The sequence below is a fragment of the Theobroma cacao genome, chromosome 3 (genome assembly GCF_000208745.1).
Source record: "Theobroma cacao cultivar B97-61/B2 chromosome 3, Criollo_cocoa_genome_V2, whole genome shotgun sequence".
Classification (NCBI taxonomy): Eukaryota; Viridiplantae; Streptophyta; class Magnoliopsida; order Malvales; family Malvaceae; genus Theobroma; species Theobroma cacao.
Genome location: NC_030852.1, coordinates 24,898,726 through 24,916,987, shown reverse-complemented (window position 1 = coordinate 24,916,987; position 18,262 = coordinate 24,898,726). Strand labels below are relative to the sequence as shown.

Here is an 18,262-nt window from a genome sequence, read left to right as displayed (position 1 = left end):
TTACTGGGACGAGACGGGCCTGAGGGCCTGAGGCCCTGAGCCCACATGTAACAATAGTAAAACAGGTAGCGCTCTCTCCTCCCTTTTCTCTTCTTCCCCCCATCCTACTACGGCAAGGGCTTTCAAGAATTCAGCAAGCCCCCAAAATTCTCACCCAAAACAAATCCCTTTTTAATCAAACAACTGTCATTTTTTGATAGCATTTAATCTCTGTGATTTCAAACAAAATCAGTCACGGTATGGATTCAGACAAGGAGGATTGCGTGTTCTTCGGTACACCGATAGAGCGTGAGGAAGAGATCACCAACCGTCGGAAAAAAGCCGTTGCCGAAGCTTCTGGCAACCTCCGCTCGCTCCCTGCCTGGAAGCAAGAGGTATAACTTTCATCCTCTTTTTCTTTGTCTTTTCTATTATTTTTGGCTGAGATTATGAGTGAGAAATTTGAACTTTTCAAAGAGCTATCCGAGGTTGAGTGCTGTTTAGTTTTTCTTTTTTTAAGCTAGAAATTGTCCCTTTAAACGCTGTTTGGTTGCCTAGAAAGTTAGGGGAAAAGAAGATGAAGAAAACGGGAAATGAAAGCCGACGGAACTTGCATTTTCTTATTTTCTTAGTTTTTTTTTGTCCAAGTTTGGTTTACTATTTTTCTGTTTAGAAAATTGCTATTTGTCAATTGGCGGTGTCTTTGTATAATTTGAATCCTTGAGCTAGTCAAAGCATATTGTTTGTTTTTTTAGGTACTATTTGAATCTAAATCAGTTCCTTGATATGAATGGGAGCCTTTGATAGGCTTCACTTCTCTTGCAGTTCTTTCTAAACAACTTGTCTTGGAATCGCTTTTGAAAAAGAAAAGAAATTTTCCATATCTCTATTCAGGTGGCTCCGATACTAATGATTCTTTGAATATCATAATAGATAAGTAAAATAAATCATGAAAACTTTGGTTCAGTTTTTTTGGGAAGTCCAATCATGCCAAGGTTTATAGTTTCAATAAGTATAGGAGAATTGGGCCAATTGCTATTAGGTTGCGTACTAGCTACAGTGCAAGTACAGCAAAATGAATTATTCTGATCAAAGATATTCTTCATGCTTTGTATGAGCTAATAAAGCAGCTACCATCAATTTGGCCTTTTTTTTTTTTATATTGTGAACCTTACATTTTGGCACATCCACTAACACAGGGTGGTAGAGATGAAAATGGTGAATGGAAGAGAAAAAGAGGTTACCCAACAGTGAAAATGAGTAATTTTCTTTTATGTGCATGTTGAAATAAGTTAAAAAATTTAAAATCAATTTAAAAGTACCGAAGTCCTTATTCATAGGAAAGGTGAAATGACAGATGCATCCTTAGTTTTGTTTATTTTAATTATTTTCTTTAGATTTTGAGTAATTTGCCAACTGAGTTGGTGTCTGTTTAACTCATGACACTAACTGAGCCACTTCTATAATATAGATATAATACAGTAGATAAAACATATCATGTGTTTATTTATTATTTGTAGTCGAAACCCGAAAAAACTTTTTTTTTTATCGTATTTGAATTATATTTGTTCAGGTTAGAGATGAAGAAGGACGGAGAAGATTTCATGGTGCGTTTACTGGTGGATTTTCTGCTGGTTACTACAATACGGTTGGCTCTAAAGAGGGTATATCTCTTTATGCATTTTCACTAGACTGCTGTCGTTCACTTGCTAAAGGAATTCAGTATGCCTTATGGTTTGTGAAACATATTTGCAGGTTGGGCCCCACAGTCATTTACATCATCGCGGAAGAACAGAGCTGAAGTCAAACAACAGAGCATTATCAACTTTTTAGATGAAGATGAGAAAGCTGTATGTTCTATTTCATTTTCCCACGTTTTATAATTTTCTTTCACCAAATATGGGAGTGATTAAGTGTGTGTTTGGTTTTGACAAGGAATTTTGCTCTATAGTCAAAACTTAATTTGGTCTTACTTGTTTATTTCCTTTATCTTTTTCCATTCAGTCACTTGCACTTCTAGGATCCTGGTTTAGAATTGAAATTTTCCTGATGCCTTTTTTTGGAACCTGAAATTCCCAACTCCATGTTGATCTTGAAGTTTAGCTATAGAAATATCTTGTCCAATTAATTTGTAGTGCCATGGATATTGAATATATGTATATTTATGATTATTCTTTATTTTTCTATGAAGATATTCTATTCTTATATTGCCTTTATATTTGCATGTCTAAAGCTGTGCAGTTTCTTTATCATCCCATATGTGTGCCGGAGATTTGATGCTTATTTTTCTATAAAATAGGCCCACTTATAATAGATCTTTCTTTAAAGTTTCATCTCTTTATATATTTTCACAGCTCTGACATGGTTTCATGTCTGGTGCAATGTCTTTATCATCCGTAGATGTACCAGAGATTTGATGCACATTTTGCTATGCAATAGGCCCACTTATAATAAATCTTTATTTAATGTATCATTTCTTAATATATTTTCATAGCTCTGACATGATCTCATGGTTATTAATATTATCTAATGTCCACTAAAATACTAGTTAAATCTTTTATTTGTTGCGATATGGAAAGAGTTGATGATTATTATACAAGAATTGCTTCATATAAAAGGCTTAGGCATCTTTCTAGTTAAACAGTTATGTTTTGAAATATCCGTTCTGTTCGTTTGTTAACAAAAGTTTCCGGCAGAGATGCCTTTGTTGCAGATCATATTTCATCGCAAGACAATTTGTAAAATCACAACAGAATTTGAAGGATGAAGTGTTGTTTCCTATATTGAAATCTTTTAAAGCAGTCTTGCATTTAGATTACCTACTCAATGTTTTCACCTACTTTTGTTATATGTGGCTATAATGAGAATATTATGTACAGAAACTCAAAATTCTACCTCATAGCTTTTTGTCTTTCGAGCAATGGTTGGCATTTGAAAAGGAATTAGTTTCAGTGTATTGTCCTATCGGTTATCACTTATAGGTGGATGATTAGGGATTGTGTAAGGTGATTTGTTAGTATTTTGTTTCAAATTATAAGAATTTTTATTCACTCTTATGATTTCTCATTTTCTTTGTATTTCAGGAATTGGAAGGTCAGTATTTGGGAACATCTTCACAATTTGACACATTTGGATTTACAGCTGCTGAGTATGCTCGAAAACAAGCGGATAAGGAACAAAAGCAAAGGTCTGTTAAGTGTTTGTGATACATTTCTCCTGATCAGCAATATTTGTAGCATTAGATATGAAACTTGAACTGCAATTGTCACCTATTTATTTGTTTGAAATCTGGTTCTCAATACAAACCCATATTCTAAAAATTAATTAAGTGATCTTAAAAGGAATGTTGATTTTTGTTGCTAGTGCAACTTGTATTTCATGCATGAAATAAAAGAATTTAATTTGCCATTTTATATAGCCCAATTTTATACTTGTTGATTTTTGCTCCTTGGGGTATTTCACTTGCAGACAGCTGAGTTATGATTTTCTGGCTTTGTTAATTTAGTTCTCTGTGTTTTCTGCAGGCCATCTGCAATTCCTGGACCTGTTCCTGATGAACTTGTTCTTCCAGCTGCTGAGTCTATTGGTTTGTTGTGAATTTATAAATACTTCACTGCCAGGTAGTTTATCTGTTTAGAGATTAATGAACTTAGAGCTTCATCTTGCTTTTGTTGATTAGGTGTAAAATTGCTGCTGAGAATGGGATGGCGACATGGCCGTGCTATTAAGGAATCGAATGCAAGTTCACTATATGGTACTTTGATTTCCCATCCCATGATGAGTCTTTTGCTATTTGTGTATTTCTAGCTCACTGGGCAGCATGGATTTAAGAAAGCTTTACGTTGTACATACAACTAGGAGACACATCTAAGAGACTAAGACCTACCCACTATCTATGAAGCACAGACATGTCGTGTGCCCCTGCGTATTGGTGTCGGACACACCCTGGACACGGCAGGATATGTGTTGGACACATGAGGACACACCAAAAATGAAAATTGGGCGTATTCAAGACACGGCTGGACATGTGGTGGAGGGTTTATTTTTTCTCTGCATTTTCTTTCCCAAATTTGGAATCATTAATCAGAGTAAAATAGCCAGATCAACCCTTCATTAAAATCAAGTTTTTGAAGCCCAAAAAAGATAGCAATATTTTAATATGGTCATGGGCCCGTGGCCTTTCCATTGCATATCTTTACCCTTTTTGGTATACTTTTCACATACATTTTTTTTAATTGAATTTTGAATGACAAGAAAGCTTTGTGAAGAAATTGATTATTTTTTAATGAAAAGTGTCAATATTTACAAAAAAATCTAAAAAATAATTTTTTAATTGTAGTGTCCTGTTGTACCCATGTTAATTTTTTTAGAAATTGTTGTGGTGTGTCTGTATCGTGATGTACCTGTATTGCATGTCTATGTCTGTGCTTCCTAGCCCACCATTCTATGATAATTTAATGTTACTATTTTTCAATCATAAGCAGCTTTTCCTCACACTTCCAGAAACCAAAGGGAAAAGAAAATAGATCCTAATCTATTTATCGATTGAAACCTCTTTATGTAGAACATCCTTTTCACTTTGCGGTTATATACAGATTTACTGGATGGGGGATCTTTATATGCTTTTCCTCTGACGATTTTTAATTTTAAGTGACTAAATTTGGGAATTACTATTCTTATCTTATATTTTTCATTAATAGATGCTCGTAGAGAAGCTAGAAAAGCTTTTCTAGCATTTGCTTCTGATGATACAAAGGCATCACACCCTGATCATGAGCCTGTTGAGGGTCAGCCTGAGAGCTTGGCTGAGCAGCCTGCCACTAACGATGCTAAGTCTTCTCAAAGCTTACCTGTGAGAAATTTCTCCTTGCTACTCAAAATTATTATCTCAGTATTGATATTGTCTTTCTTTTTTATCTTTATGATCCTTAATCAAATCATGAATGACCTTTGTAATTGAGTTGTTGTTTTGTTGTTTCTTTTTATAAAAACCTCAAAAACAGTGGCTTCTGGTTCATCAATACTTGCTTCATTTCTGTGAATGTTGAACAAGTGGCAGGGTATTTTATGTTTTTGTCAAATTGGAATAGAAAATTTGTAGTGTGTTTTAGTATGGTCCATATATGTATTAGCATTTGCAGGTAGGATCTACTTAAGCTTTGGAGGCTAAAATCTGTGTCAATTTGCTTACTTTTGTGGGCTTGAATGGGCAAAGAGAGATAGAGATAGAGAAATCAGTTTTTTGTGATGCATAGAAGGTAATTAAGTTATTGTACCATTATAATTTCCTTGCTGCAGGTTTTTGTGCTCAACCCAAAGCAGGACTTGCATGGTTTAGGATATGATCCTTTTAAGCATGCTCCTGAGTTTAGGGGTATGTAATTTCCTGAAGGACACCTGTTTGCAGCGACTATGTATTGTTGTCAGAAGCATTAATTCTTATTGCCTTTTTTTTTTATTTGTAAATGCTTTCAGAAAAGAAAAGATCACACTTGTCCAATAATAAGCAGCATGGGTACAGAAAAGCTATATCAATAAAAGATAGTCCCTTTGGTTCCAAGTGTAAGATCTATTGTCTTATGAGCTGCCTTTTCAAGTCCTTTGCCAGGGTTTTTTTTTCTGTTTTATCTTTCTCCAGTTTACCTTGCTTGCATGAGTTATTTACATTAATATAGGTTGATTCAACTAATTTGCTTAGATTTACCAGCAGGAAAAGCTGCTCCTGGTTTTGGAATTGGTGCACTTGAAGAATTTGATGCTGAAGATGAAGATATTTATGCTGCTGGTTAGTATTTTACTTTTGTGAACATGCATCTTGGAATTATTCATCAAGGTTTATTGCTTCCTACAAAATAAAATTGATTGCTAGTGTTACCATCAAGAAGAATCAGTCAGATTGGCTAATAGTGGAGTAGAGAACTCTTGTCCTTTTTTTCCTCAGTACATGATATTACCTTCCTTTTCCGTTTTTGCTGTTGGTGATTGATTTGTTTTAGTTTTTGAAAATCCTGATCTTATGGGTTTCTGTTAATAGATGAATGTTTCTTATGTTTACTGTTGTGATGAAATTTGGTATTTTACTCGCAGCTTATGTTTTTGACATAGATGCCAACTGTATTATGATTCATTAGGTATCCTCATTGTTTGGTTTGTTGATATTGTTAAACTAATTTTGGCCCTTAGCTTCTATATTGGAGAGCATGGAGCGCCAAAAGTTTTCAGACAATTAGTTGCTAGTGTCCAAGGGGTGAATAATTTTATCATTAATGTGCCAACTTATCCTGAGTTTATCAGTTTGATTTTAAGTTTCAAGCTGAGGTTATAGCTGTTATCTAGGTTATGACTTTCAAGAAACTTACGTAGAAGAGGATGAAGAGCCGTCAAGATTGAGCATAGAGAGTAAACAAAAGGTGGTTGCGAAGGACCAGGGTATTCTGCGTGGTTTCAAAGTTGCATCAGTTTCTGACTACCAGTTAGAAAGGTAATTGTAAAGTAGTCGATGGTGCATTGCTTGATGACACATTTGTCTCATTGTTTTGAATCTGTAATTTGATCTTCCCTTTTTTATTTGGAGAAATAATGTTCAATCTGTATTTCTTCTAGGACATTAGAAATTGAGGAAATTCTTAATTTAATATATCCTCTCCTGTGGTAGTAAGTTTGGGGATGTGGTGCATGCCAGGGTTTGTAAATTAATACTTAAGAAATTATGGTGGGATAGCTTTAGTTTGTTTGTTGATTGTGGATCAGTAAAGTTAAGGTTTCAAATAAAAGGGTGTTTGGGCTACTATATTTGAAGTGTTTAATTTTTGCTCAGTTTCCTGCAGGACATTTATCAAATTGGCGAGAAGTTTTTGTTTTTTACTTTTTTTTTTTGGGGGCAGGGTGGTGTTGGTTTATGTGGGTCAGAGTTTTTAATTGAAATTCTCTATGGTGGATAGCTCTCTGTTTGTTTGTATTTTTAATAGGTGGAATTATGGTTTTTAAAAAAAGTTAATTTTGAGGCTTATATGATAAGTGTGTTGATTTTTCTAAATTAAGAAATCTATTGATAAAGCTGAAGTGCTTAGCAAACAGAAAACAGAGAATGTGAGAGTAATAATTAAACAAGAAAGAAATAGGAGAGTGATGGATCTTTTTAAATAGCGTAATGGTGGAACTTTTGGTTTCTTAAAGCTGCCAATTCTTGATTGATAATCATGCCAGTAAAAGAGAAATTTGCAATCATTAACATAGACCTGGAAGTATAATGATATAAATTTTAGCTTTTAAATCTAACTGATGTCATCATACATTGAAATACCAACAAACCTAAAAGAGATTTAAATATGCACTCTTGTAAAGTGTTAGGAAACATATTTGCGGCACCTAATATATTGTACATTCAACTGCTTGTAGTGCAACTTTCTTTTAGATGAATATTTTGAGTCATTCAGCAGGTACATCGTACCTAGTTCATTTTCTTACATGTTTTGCATACTTGGGAGATCAGAGATAAACAAATTGTTGTAGTTCGCTTTGTTTTCCTTTAATTGTTAATCTCGTTTTTTTTTTTGAAATTGTTGTTCAGGTTTGATCCTCCTCTAATCCCAAAGGATTTTGTGCCACACCATAAATTTCCTGGCTCTCTCGAGACTCTCAAGAAGCTTGATGTTCCCTCTCCCCCAGTGGTTCCTCCTCCTGATGATAATAATCTGAAACTCTTAATTGAGGGGGTTGCAACATTAGTAGCTCGGTGTGGTAAATTATTCGAGGATCTTTCCAGAAAGAAGAATCAGTCAAATCCATTGTTTAGTTTTCTTTCTGGAGGAAATGGGCATGATTATTATGCAAGGAAGCTCTGGGAGGAGCATCAGAAACGTGGCAATCAAGGCAAGCTGTCATTGGATGGAAAACTCTCACCAAGTGTGCAGAAGATGACGGCAGAGAGCCGTGGCAAATTATTAGGAGAAAAACCTTTGGAAAGAAGCTTGAAAGAGACCCCAAGCTCATCTGTTGCTTCTGGAGAATTTGTTCAGCTCCAATTCAATCTATCAGATACATTTACAAATCCTGCATCATTTGTAAGTACTGCTTATATTCTTTTTCAAAGTCATGCAAGTCAAGCATCTGAAATTTTCTTGTTCTATTAATGCTGTAATATTTCTCAATATTATCCTCAGTTTCCTGTTTTGCACACTTCAACTTGATTGTTTGTACAGAATGTTGAATTCCTCCTTGTATTCTCTGTTTATTGTAGAGTGAGTTGCCAGAAGTTGCAAAACCATTCAAAGATGATCCTGCAAAGCAAGAAAGGTTTGAGCTATTTCTCAAGGAAAAGTACGAAGGAGGACTTCGTTCTACAGGGTCTAGTGCAGCTAGTAATATGTCAGAAGCAGCTCGTGCTCGTGAGAGATTGGATTTTGAGGCAGCTGCTGAGGCAATAGAGAAAGCGAAACGGGGAAAGGAAAGCATGATCTCTACACAGCCATTTGACCTTTTAGCCACTGGAATGCAGTTTACCTCTGGTGGACTAGAGGTAATCATAAGGTGGTGTGTTTTCAGTTTTTGAATCTTTTGTGTTGGATTTTGAGATTTTAAATAAATTTTACAGCAAGTTAAAGACGCTCATGCTGAAGATTTGGTGACAAAGAAAATGTACCCAAGAAGGGCAGAGTTCCAATGGCGACCTTTACCTATTTTATGCAAGCGCTTTGATCTCATTGATCCTCATATGGGGAAGGTAATCCTAAATTCCTGCTTCTGTTCTGATGTTTTCATTTTATAAGCCTAAATTAGTTCAAAAAGGTTTATGAAAGGTTTTATGTGTATTACCATGCTTATACATGGACAAGCATCGTGTTGTCTTCCATTCTACCTAGTCCCCACCCACCAAAAATAAAACCTGTCATGTCTGCTGGTTTTAGTTGTCTTAGAGTTTTGCTTATCTTCTTGCTTACTGCACTCTCTGGAAGGAGGGGATGAGAACTTTCATATCTTTTTCAAAGCATTGCACTGTTCTAAAATACAATATTTCCATTTGCAGCCACCACCACCTCCACGCATGAGAAGTAAGATGGATTCTCTACTTTTCATGCCAGATTCTGTTCAAGGTGCTAAACTAGAAGATGTTATTACAAATAGAGATCTTCCTGTTGCTCAAACTGATGCTCATAAGACAATTGGAGATGTAGCTGAAAAGGAAATTGAAATTGAAGTTGAAAATGTTGAAAGGCCTGTCGATCTCTATAAGGTATTATTTGTTCAGTTAAAATATGTTTGTGAAGTTGATCACATTTCATTTGAAATTGGAACTTACATTTGGTTTCAATTCTTTTGTCAGTTAATTTTCTCTCCTGTTTATAAGCACTTGAACCATAACACAAACTAGAATTGGAATTTGTAATGGTTAGCCTGACAATTTGGAGAGAGCATTCTTTTCTAACTGACCCGATTTTTCTGTGTCCTTTCTCGTTATAATTAATCAGTGAGGCTTTTAACTGTTTATCTTGGACTAAAAAGTTCTTTGTCATCATTTTGTACTGTTGGTTTCACATGCACATGGACGCATGTTCCTCAATTTCTTCATGTTTTAGACATTCTTGTCATCCATAAATAATTTATTTTGGGTTTTCTGTTTGGAGCTCTTCAATTTTCCTGACTTTTGAAATTGAATTTCAATGCAATGAGGATGATTGTTTACTCTGACAGCATCTAGAGTTCAGAAGAGCTAGCAGAATGCTACAAATTGTATCGTACAACTTTGTTTTAGCTTAAGTTCACTAGTTAGAGATGAGCAGGCTCAAAGTGCTGACTTCTGCTATAGGGCATCCTATCGCCCTTTCTGTACCTGCGCTTAATCTTTGAATGCATGTTCTTTGGTAGTTTGGACAGTTAGTGGTGATTGTTATCTCTTACATGCATTTGTTCAGTTCTGCCTCTTTTTAATAATATAATATCCTTAGTATTTGAACTTTCTGATACCAGGATAACTTTTGCTGTTTGTGTTTTGAAAAGAAAATAGTTAGATCAATTTGCTGCTTGCTCATCATTTGATTCATGTTTAGTTTTCTTGTAGATTAGAAGACTTTGTTTTACTTGAATGGGAGTTGATTTTGCACTGCTATTTCTATGGATATACAATATTGTTTGTGCCACTAAAGCATGTGCCTAACCCATATAATACATTTATTTTATCATCACTGCATGATATGACTTGGACAGCCTGCCTGCTTCACTGTAATGCTTTTCTTGTATGCATGTTCCAGACTCTTTTTTCGAAAGAGTGTGCATGTGCCGACAAGTGATGGGTGCAGACGGAGGCGATGGTGAAATTTCTGTTGATATGAAATGTTTATTTCTCACTAAGGCATGATGTGACTGGGACATGCTACTCATTCTGTTGCATTGATCTTCATTTCTGCAGGCTATTTTTTCTGATGATTCTGATGATGATGTGGAAGACTCTAATACCAACAAAGTGGGGGATCCAGAGAAGAAGATTGAAACAGCAACTACAACTCTAAATCGTTTGATAGCAGGTGACTTTCTGGAATCCTTAGGAAAAGAACTGGGCTTGGAGGTTCCCCCTGATGCGCCCTATTCGACAAATAAAGCCAGCATTCCTGCCCAGATAGAAACACCTAACGGTGATGCTGAAAATGCTAAAATCATTCTTGTTGAAGGTAGAACTTCTTGTACTTCTAATGCTGTCAGTGGAACTTCTCTAAACCCTGGACAAGAAACTGCTCGGGATAGTGAATCCTCAAAAAATGAATCCATTCCTGGCAGCTCTTTGAGATATAGTAGCAAATATACTGATGGTTTGTCCGAGAACATATCTGATAAGGTCAATGTGGAAAAGTTTGCTCAAGAGGATAGGAGAGCCAAATCACCCTCCAGGCAACAAAGAAACTGGAGCAGCAGTTCCTCATCAGAAGATGAAAGGAGTAGAAAACATTCTAGGCAGCATCGTCATAGAAGCAGTGATTCATGTAGTGATTCATCCACTGATCATCGAGATCGCAACCGTTCTAGGTCAAAAGGGAGATGGAAAAAATCCTCTCGGGAGAAGTCTAGTAGCAGCAGAAAACACTCAAAACATCATAAACACAGAAATAGGGACTCTGCCGGCAGATCCCGTTATGGTTCTGAGAGGGAACATTCAGAAGCCAGGAAAGAGAAACGAAAACGGAGGGATTGAACATAAGCATCTATTTTCTTCATTCCTATCTTCATACAGAAATTTTTGGTCTGTATCTCTCCATGGAACCAAACCCCAAAATTTGACGGTTGATTAATTTTGTTTGATGTTCTGGCCGCTGAAACGTTCGTGGAGATTATTCACTAGCGTGGGTCTTGTGTCCAGATCTTGTTGGGAGGGAGTTAAAATCCATCGAGGCTTGCATTTGATGAAATGATTCATTTAACTGAAAGCAGGGAAGCATGGGCCTGGTTAGGGAGGAAAAGTGGATGGAGGGGATTTAGAAGGTTGGTGATGCTATTAACATGCAAAAGCCCTGATGGCAGTATCTATGTTGGGCGACGTTTGAACTGAACATGAAATATGTCTAGCGGTATACATACAGACAGCTATACAGCTATACTATAATTTATGAATGCCGTTTGTGCTGTAAGATTATGAATGTAATTTCGGAATAGTGGCCAGGTACCTCTCTGGCCTCCTTGATCAAATTTTGAACTCTTGCTGCATCCTCTCGGTTCTACTTCTGAAATGGAAGTGACCTGCATATTAATTCCACCGAAATTTATCATACCCGACGAGCCAAGTTACTCGTGAGCACTTGAGTTTGCCTTCATAGTTACTCCACAGCTCTCATGGAGACTCAACTTCAACTCACTGTCAAGGGACTTCACCACCACGAGTTGACTCAATAATAATGTGTTTAAAATATTTTTAATATTTTATACATATTTAAATAAAGAATAATATTTATGTACACATTTTTATATCTGCTTTTCAAATGTTAGTCTAACGAAACACCTGAAAGAAGAAGAGGACGCCAACGGTTTTTCAGTGACTTTCTACTATGCTTGAGTCGGTAATGGAGAAGAGTGAGAAGATAGAATATGATCGTATATTTTGGGACGTGCTCCCATTGTCAGACATTAAAAATCAATTTTATTAGTTATTAGATAAATAATTATTACATCAATTATTGATTATATATATATATATTAACAAGCATTTTATTTATTTATGACATATAAGATATGACTATAAATTATTTGCTAACATTGTAAAAAACTATGCTAATGGTAAGCAGGGGGTTATAGTTTTTTAGTTCATTGTTTGTTAAAATTGTTTTAGGCTAACTGTGACAAACTATTAAAGCTTACACTTGTTATGCCTTTATAAAAAAATAAAATGGTTTAATTCTAGCATTTGGGTAGTAACCTTAAAGCAAATGAGTGAGTGTACTGTATGATACACATACATTGAACAGGATTTAATTAAAAAACTCCATATAAGTCAATCATTGTCAATAATTAAAAAGAATTTTATTACAATTTATTGATTGTTCTTAGACTTGAAAAGTCAATATAATTTATTTTGTAGCTATATGACTTTGATGTTACCATTAGGTGATGTTGAATATAAAAGCTTTAGCTTGGTACAGTGGGTTATATACATGCTAAAAAAATTATATTGGATGCTTGATAAATGATTCACCACTTTCTATTGAAAAAGATATTTAAAGATTTTCATAAGATTGTTCAACTTAAGAAATTCGATTGGTGTGTTTTTTTTTTTATATAATTAGAAGAAGGGGGATTCGAATTTTACTTTTTAGGTAGGGATCATGTACCAACCAATGAGCTAAATACTTGAGTGTCCAATTGGTGTGTTTTTAAAAAGGTATTTTAGAATTATATTGTTTAAGGGAAAATACTCAAATATTCTTAAGTTTTGATCAAAATTACATGTAAATTTATTAGTTTGAAAAAAAGACATTTAGAACCAAAAATCTTAACACCATTAACCAAACAGTAAAAAAACTAAAATATCGTTTCCTCTTTTTCTTAAGTTTTTTCTTTTTTTTTAGACAATTTGACCGATTAATGCTCGCTTACGTCGATCGGCCACCCTTTGGCCAAATCTCGCACTCCTCGACATCGAAGAGCGCTAGATCTAGAGGAGCTTTGGGGCTCCACTGAGGTAGCAAGACATCTCCCTCAAAAGGGAGCTTCGGTGCTCCCCTGAAGGAGTGCGATTCTCCAGCCATATTTGGCTGGACAAGGTAAGTAGTTTTTTTTTAAGAAAGTAAAAAAATTAAAATGAAAAATAATAAAATGAAGAATAAAGGTTTATCTAGTATTGTAATTTTTGACATATTTAAGGGTAAAATTGTTCAAAAAAATATTGCCACGTTAGCAAATTAACATTAATCTTAACATTTAACTAATAGTTTGACTTACATGTTAAGCGGCAAACTTTCTTTTGAGGCAAAATGTTCATTTCTCAAACTAATAGAGCTCTGTGTATTTTTAGTCAAAATTTAGAAGTGTTTGAGTATTTTACTCTATTATTTATATTAGTATTATATATTAGCATTTTGAAAAAAAAGTATTCTTCAAAATTCAACCAAAATAAAAATCATGAAATAGTATTACATGAATTGGATGTGATAGTGAAAATTATTTATCCAGAAAGCTCATGAGAAATATGGTATGGTGAAAGGCCTAATTAGTAAAGATTGTAATGAAAGGGATCTCATCGATAATTCTCTTCTCTGCAGAGGTCAATTGCAATGTGTTGATGGATATTATTACAATTAATGGGTAAATAAAGTTTCTTAATTAATTTAAAAAATTAAATGATAATATTAGATTAAATGAAATTACAAGTAAAATATTACTCAAATGATATGGATTTGGGATCGTAGAGAAATCTTAAAGATCTTACACGTATTTTCTATTTTGGGTTTTATATATAAGTTTTATTGGACTATTATCAGATGTAATGGATTTAAGTCTATTAGTATATATATAAAAACAAGGATTATTGGACACTAGAATTAATTAGTAACGATTATTAGAAAACAAAGCAATGAGGCTTAGAAATTGTACAACCTACCGAGCATAACCCTGCGGAGTACATCGAGGACTAAGGTATATGGATAGAAAATTAGCTGCACGTCTCATTTGAGTCATTCATGTTCCAATTCAAAACTAATTCAAGCCATCCATAGTTTTCTTCAACACCAATGGGACGTCCTGATTCGTCATGTGTACAAGGAAGGCAATAAAATTGTTGATTTTATAGCCAATGAGGTTTTTCTATTGTTGAGAGTTTTTTAGTTTATAACAACCCACCTGATGAATCTAGGGAATTATTAGTTAATGATTTAGTTGGTGTTTGTTTTTCTCGTTTGAGTAAATAATAAAATTTTTTATTTCTTTAAAAAAAATTAAAAGAAGAGTAAATCTTTTAGATACGAAATATTTTTTTGAAGACGAGATACAGTTTATAATTTAATTTCTTTTGCAGACAAGTTATATAAATTGTTTTTGAGATACATATATATATTTTTATCTATAATTTTCTTGTATAGATTCGTAAACTAACACCCCCGATCTTATTCATTATAGCACATGACGCATATTGTTGGTCGCAACTGTCACGAATTTTTATTACCTTGATTATGAGTATAGGTGGTGCTTGCTTTAGATGCCACGTGTACCATTGTTTTGTGGAAGGGTTTCATGAACCTTTGAAACAAGTGTGTCCAAGCATGCATGCTTTATAAGTCCATCTTTTCTTACATTTCTGGCCATTTTTCTTTTTTCTACAGTAAAAAAAAAAGAAAATTGAATGGTTAGGCAGAATGTGAAAGTAGAGGTCCTAATACGGAATTAAATGCCCAAGTACCTAATACGGAATGCTCTTGACCTTGACTTTCAATTAAGGAATTGCAGTGAAGCATTGTCATGCAGTTATGTGTCCAATTATCATACCTACCAATTAATACCACAAACTGCATTCATGTTTGAATTTGAGATAACAAAACATCCAACATTAATCCCTGCCCAATGTCCTTGAAAAATTTCTAAGATGGAGATGGTCAGTTTAACCAAATGACACTGATCTTTCTTTTGCTTTCTTTTTATTTTTTTATTTTTGGAGGATTAAAGCCTAATAATTCACACTCCCCTTTGGTCCTGTTCAAAATATGTCAAAAGAAATTGAGATCTTTCTAAAATATGGCCTAAACAATTTATGAGGCTAATTAATTATATGGTACATATCAAATTTTTTTTTTCTATTCATTTCAGCATTTTTGTGGGCTTAAATCAAGCTGACCCTCCCCATCCATCCCATGTGCTTTAATGTACTTCATTTCTAACCATGCGTACTCCTTATATCTTGTATGCTTTGAACTAATCCAAATCAAGCCTTTTGGGTTAGTTGTTGGAAGCATTTTCAATATTCAAATAGTGGGAATGAAAAAGCCAATAATAATAATAATAAAAAAAAAAAACAAGTAGATTCAGAGACTTTTTATAAAGTCTAATGAATGAATCACCTGTCTTTAAGTTTATTCTTTTCTCAGTCAAACTCATAATCCAGGATGATGTTATGCATGACCGTTTCTCACATTTTTTTTTTCTAATTATTATGTTTTTTAAAACTTAATTGTACCCCTCATTAAGATGCCTTATACACCTATTGATGGAGGGGCAGGGTCGTGGATGGGTCACGCCTAAGAATTATCATTTTCTCTTCTCTCTCTCTCTCTATCTTTTCTTGGTCCATAATTTTCTAGAATTTTCTCTTCTTTTCTTGGGAAGCAATTCAATCTCTCTGTTTCTCTTTGAAATATCAAATCTACAGTGGGATCATAACAAAATCCATTTTGATTTTGGTGTTGAAATAATACAAAGAAAAAAAGGGGTGAGAATACAAGAGCTCTCATCGTGGTCAAAGTGAGAGGTGGGAGTAGTGGTATGCAAGCTAATTTTTTTGGGTTTAGGTTTCCTTCATTTGAGAATAACCTAAGCAACTAGCCAAAGTCAAAAAATGAAAATTGAAGAATTCATTTCTTAGCTATGGTTCATTTTGTATGTCTTGAATACCAAACTTCGGTAAATTTGTCTTTCCATTGATAATTTTAATCCAATTTCTTAAATGAATATTTGGCCTTTTGACTGGTAGATATTCAAAGGGTTTTGAGATAATTTCATTTATGTATTGCATTTTATTTTATTTTCTTCGTTGTAAATTGCAAGGATAGATTCAACAGCTCCAAAATTTCTCTGTCGGCTATAATGGTTTTTAATAGGAAAATTTGTTTTTTATTTTTAATCAGTTCCTTTTACCTACTTTTATTTGCCCTTAACTCTGTTGTTCCTTTCACATTAATTGCTTATCTTACTATTTTTAGATGTCGGGTAGCCCTTGTTTCTAGATATATAGAAACAATTGCATTGAAATAGTTTTGGCCACTTTTTGGTATGGAATTTAGGCAAAATTTAGGTCCAATGTTTAGGCATCCTTTGGTTTCTTTTCACATTAAATTATGTTTGGGAATGCAAAGTTCAATTGTAATTATTTCCCCACCTTTGGTTTACAAACACAACCATGAGACAACAATTAACAACAGTATAGATCATCAACTCTAATTAAAGTAATACTTCCCTTTCATTGTTCAATTTCAAGTATTTAACTTACTTTTTTATTAATGAATAGATGTCGTTTGTAAATGATATAAAAATAATAAATAATAAATTCATAAATATTATATAATATAAATAATAATAACATGATATTTTGATATGATCATATGATATTATTTTTTACCCTTATGTGAATATAAAATAATAAATTATATTTTTATTAATTTTAATTAATTAATTATAAAAATCTATTTAACTTAAAATAAAAATATAACAATTTAATTAAATACAATAGAAGAATAAAATTTTTTTTAAATAATGTAAAAACTTTTTCAAACAGTATGTCTTATATTCATATGCAATCTAATGTTATCATTAAGTAAAAAGCATTACTATGATTTCACTAAATATGGAATGGTTCAATTAATATAAAAAATATTGGAGTTAGGTTGGTGCATATGTATTATTATAAATATAAAAAGTACAGCTTTCCTAAATTATACAATGATAAATCTGGATGGGCACAACCAGAAAACCCCAAAATTGTTTTCCAATTCTAATCATATGGGTTTTTGCCACGTGGCACATGTAAAATTAGTCAATCTGGCTGCGCCCAACCCCAATCCCTTGGTTATAATTATTTAGCAAACAAAAAAAAAAAAAAAACAAAACAAAACAAAACTCTCAAGCGTTGAAGCAAAATCTGATGGCTTTTCAAATCCAAACTGATAATGAAGCACTTGCTCTAATTTATGGACATTTGGTGGAATAACATTACTTAATTAGTATCAAGCGCCGGCCTAATATTGAGGACATGATTTTGGTATTTGCATTTGGCAGATTCTGAGAGCAAAGGAAGGAGAAAAGGGCAAAATATGGAGGCCATTGCCTACTCTTTCAAGCTGCTGAAATGCTCACAGCTGCTCCAATAATCACCTTTCAAATTTTGAAACCTACCAAAGGGTTTAGGACCAACTACCTCAACCACATTTACTTTCTTGTTCTATTCCATGTAAAGGTTGCGAAAATCACCTAAGAAGTAATAAAGATAAAATTCAAAAAAATCAAATAATAAAAAAAATATAAAAATTTATGTAATTCAATTTTCTGTTTGTATTTTTGAAATGAAACCGTTATTCTATTATTGAAAATTTAAAATATAATAAAAATTTAAATTAAAATGAGATTAAGACTCATATGAAAAAAGAAGTTTAAAATTATATAATTATTTAATATTATGCATAAAAAAATTGTAATTAAATAAAAATTAAAATTCTACTTAACTTAAAACTTAATATATTCAGCTTTTGAAATTAAAAAAAAAAAACAATTTGTTTCCCTGTACTTGAATACTAGGACATTGAGTAATGATAAATTCAATACTTAATTTTTTTAAAAAAAGTTGGATAATAATAAGACAATTGGAAACCCAATTTTCTTGTTGTTTAAAGAAATGAGAAAATGAAAAAAAAAAAAAAAGAGCCAAAAAATAATTAGAGCATGTGATTGGTGAATGGTGTGGTTTGACCATTCTTACACGCAGCCTCATCCCATGCCGTCAGCACTCAGCACGCCACTATGCTAATCCAATTTTGAACATTTTGCGTACGAAATCTCTCTCTCTCTCTCTCTCAACTGTCTTTTAAACCCAAAAATAAAAAAGAAA

At 33.5% G+C, this 18,262-nt stretch overlaps 1 protein-coding gene across 1 annotated transcript; it reads left to right on the top strand.

Moving 5' to 3' along the window:
- LOC18604964 (G patch domain-containing protein TGH) lies at positions 96-11,732 on the top strand. The gene is made up of 16 exons (XM_007037691.2): positions 96-374; positions 1,553-1,643; positions 1,735-1,829; positions 3,063-3,166; positions 3,504-3,565; positions 3,659-3,733; positions 4,680-4,831; positions 5,278-5,353; positions 5,455-5,541; positions 5,687-5,764; positions 6,316-6,460; positions 7,550-8,042; positions 8,219-8,497; positions 8,573-8,701; positions 9,005-9,211; positions 10,385-11,732. Exons 1-16 carry the CDS (start codon positions 240-242, stop codon positions 11,159-11,161), a joined length of 2,985 nt encoding a protein of 994 aa, XP_007037753.2. The 5' UTR covers positions 96-239; the 3' UTR covers positions 11,162-11,732.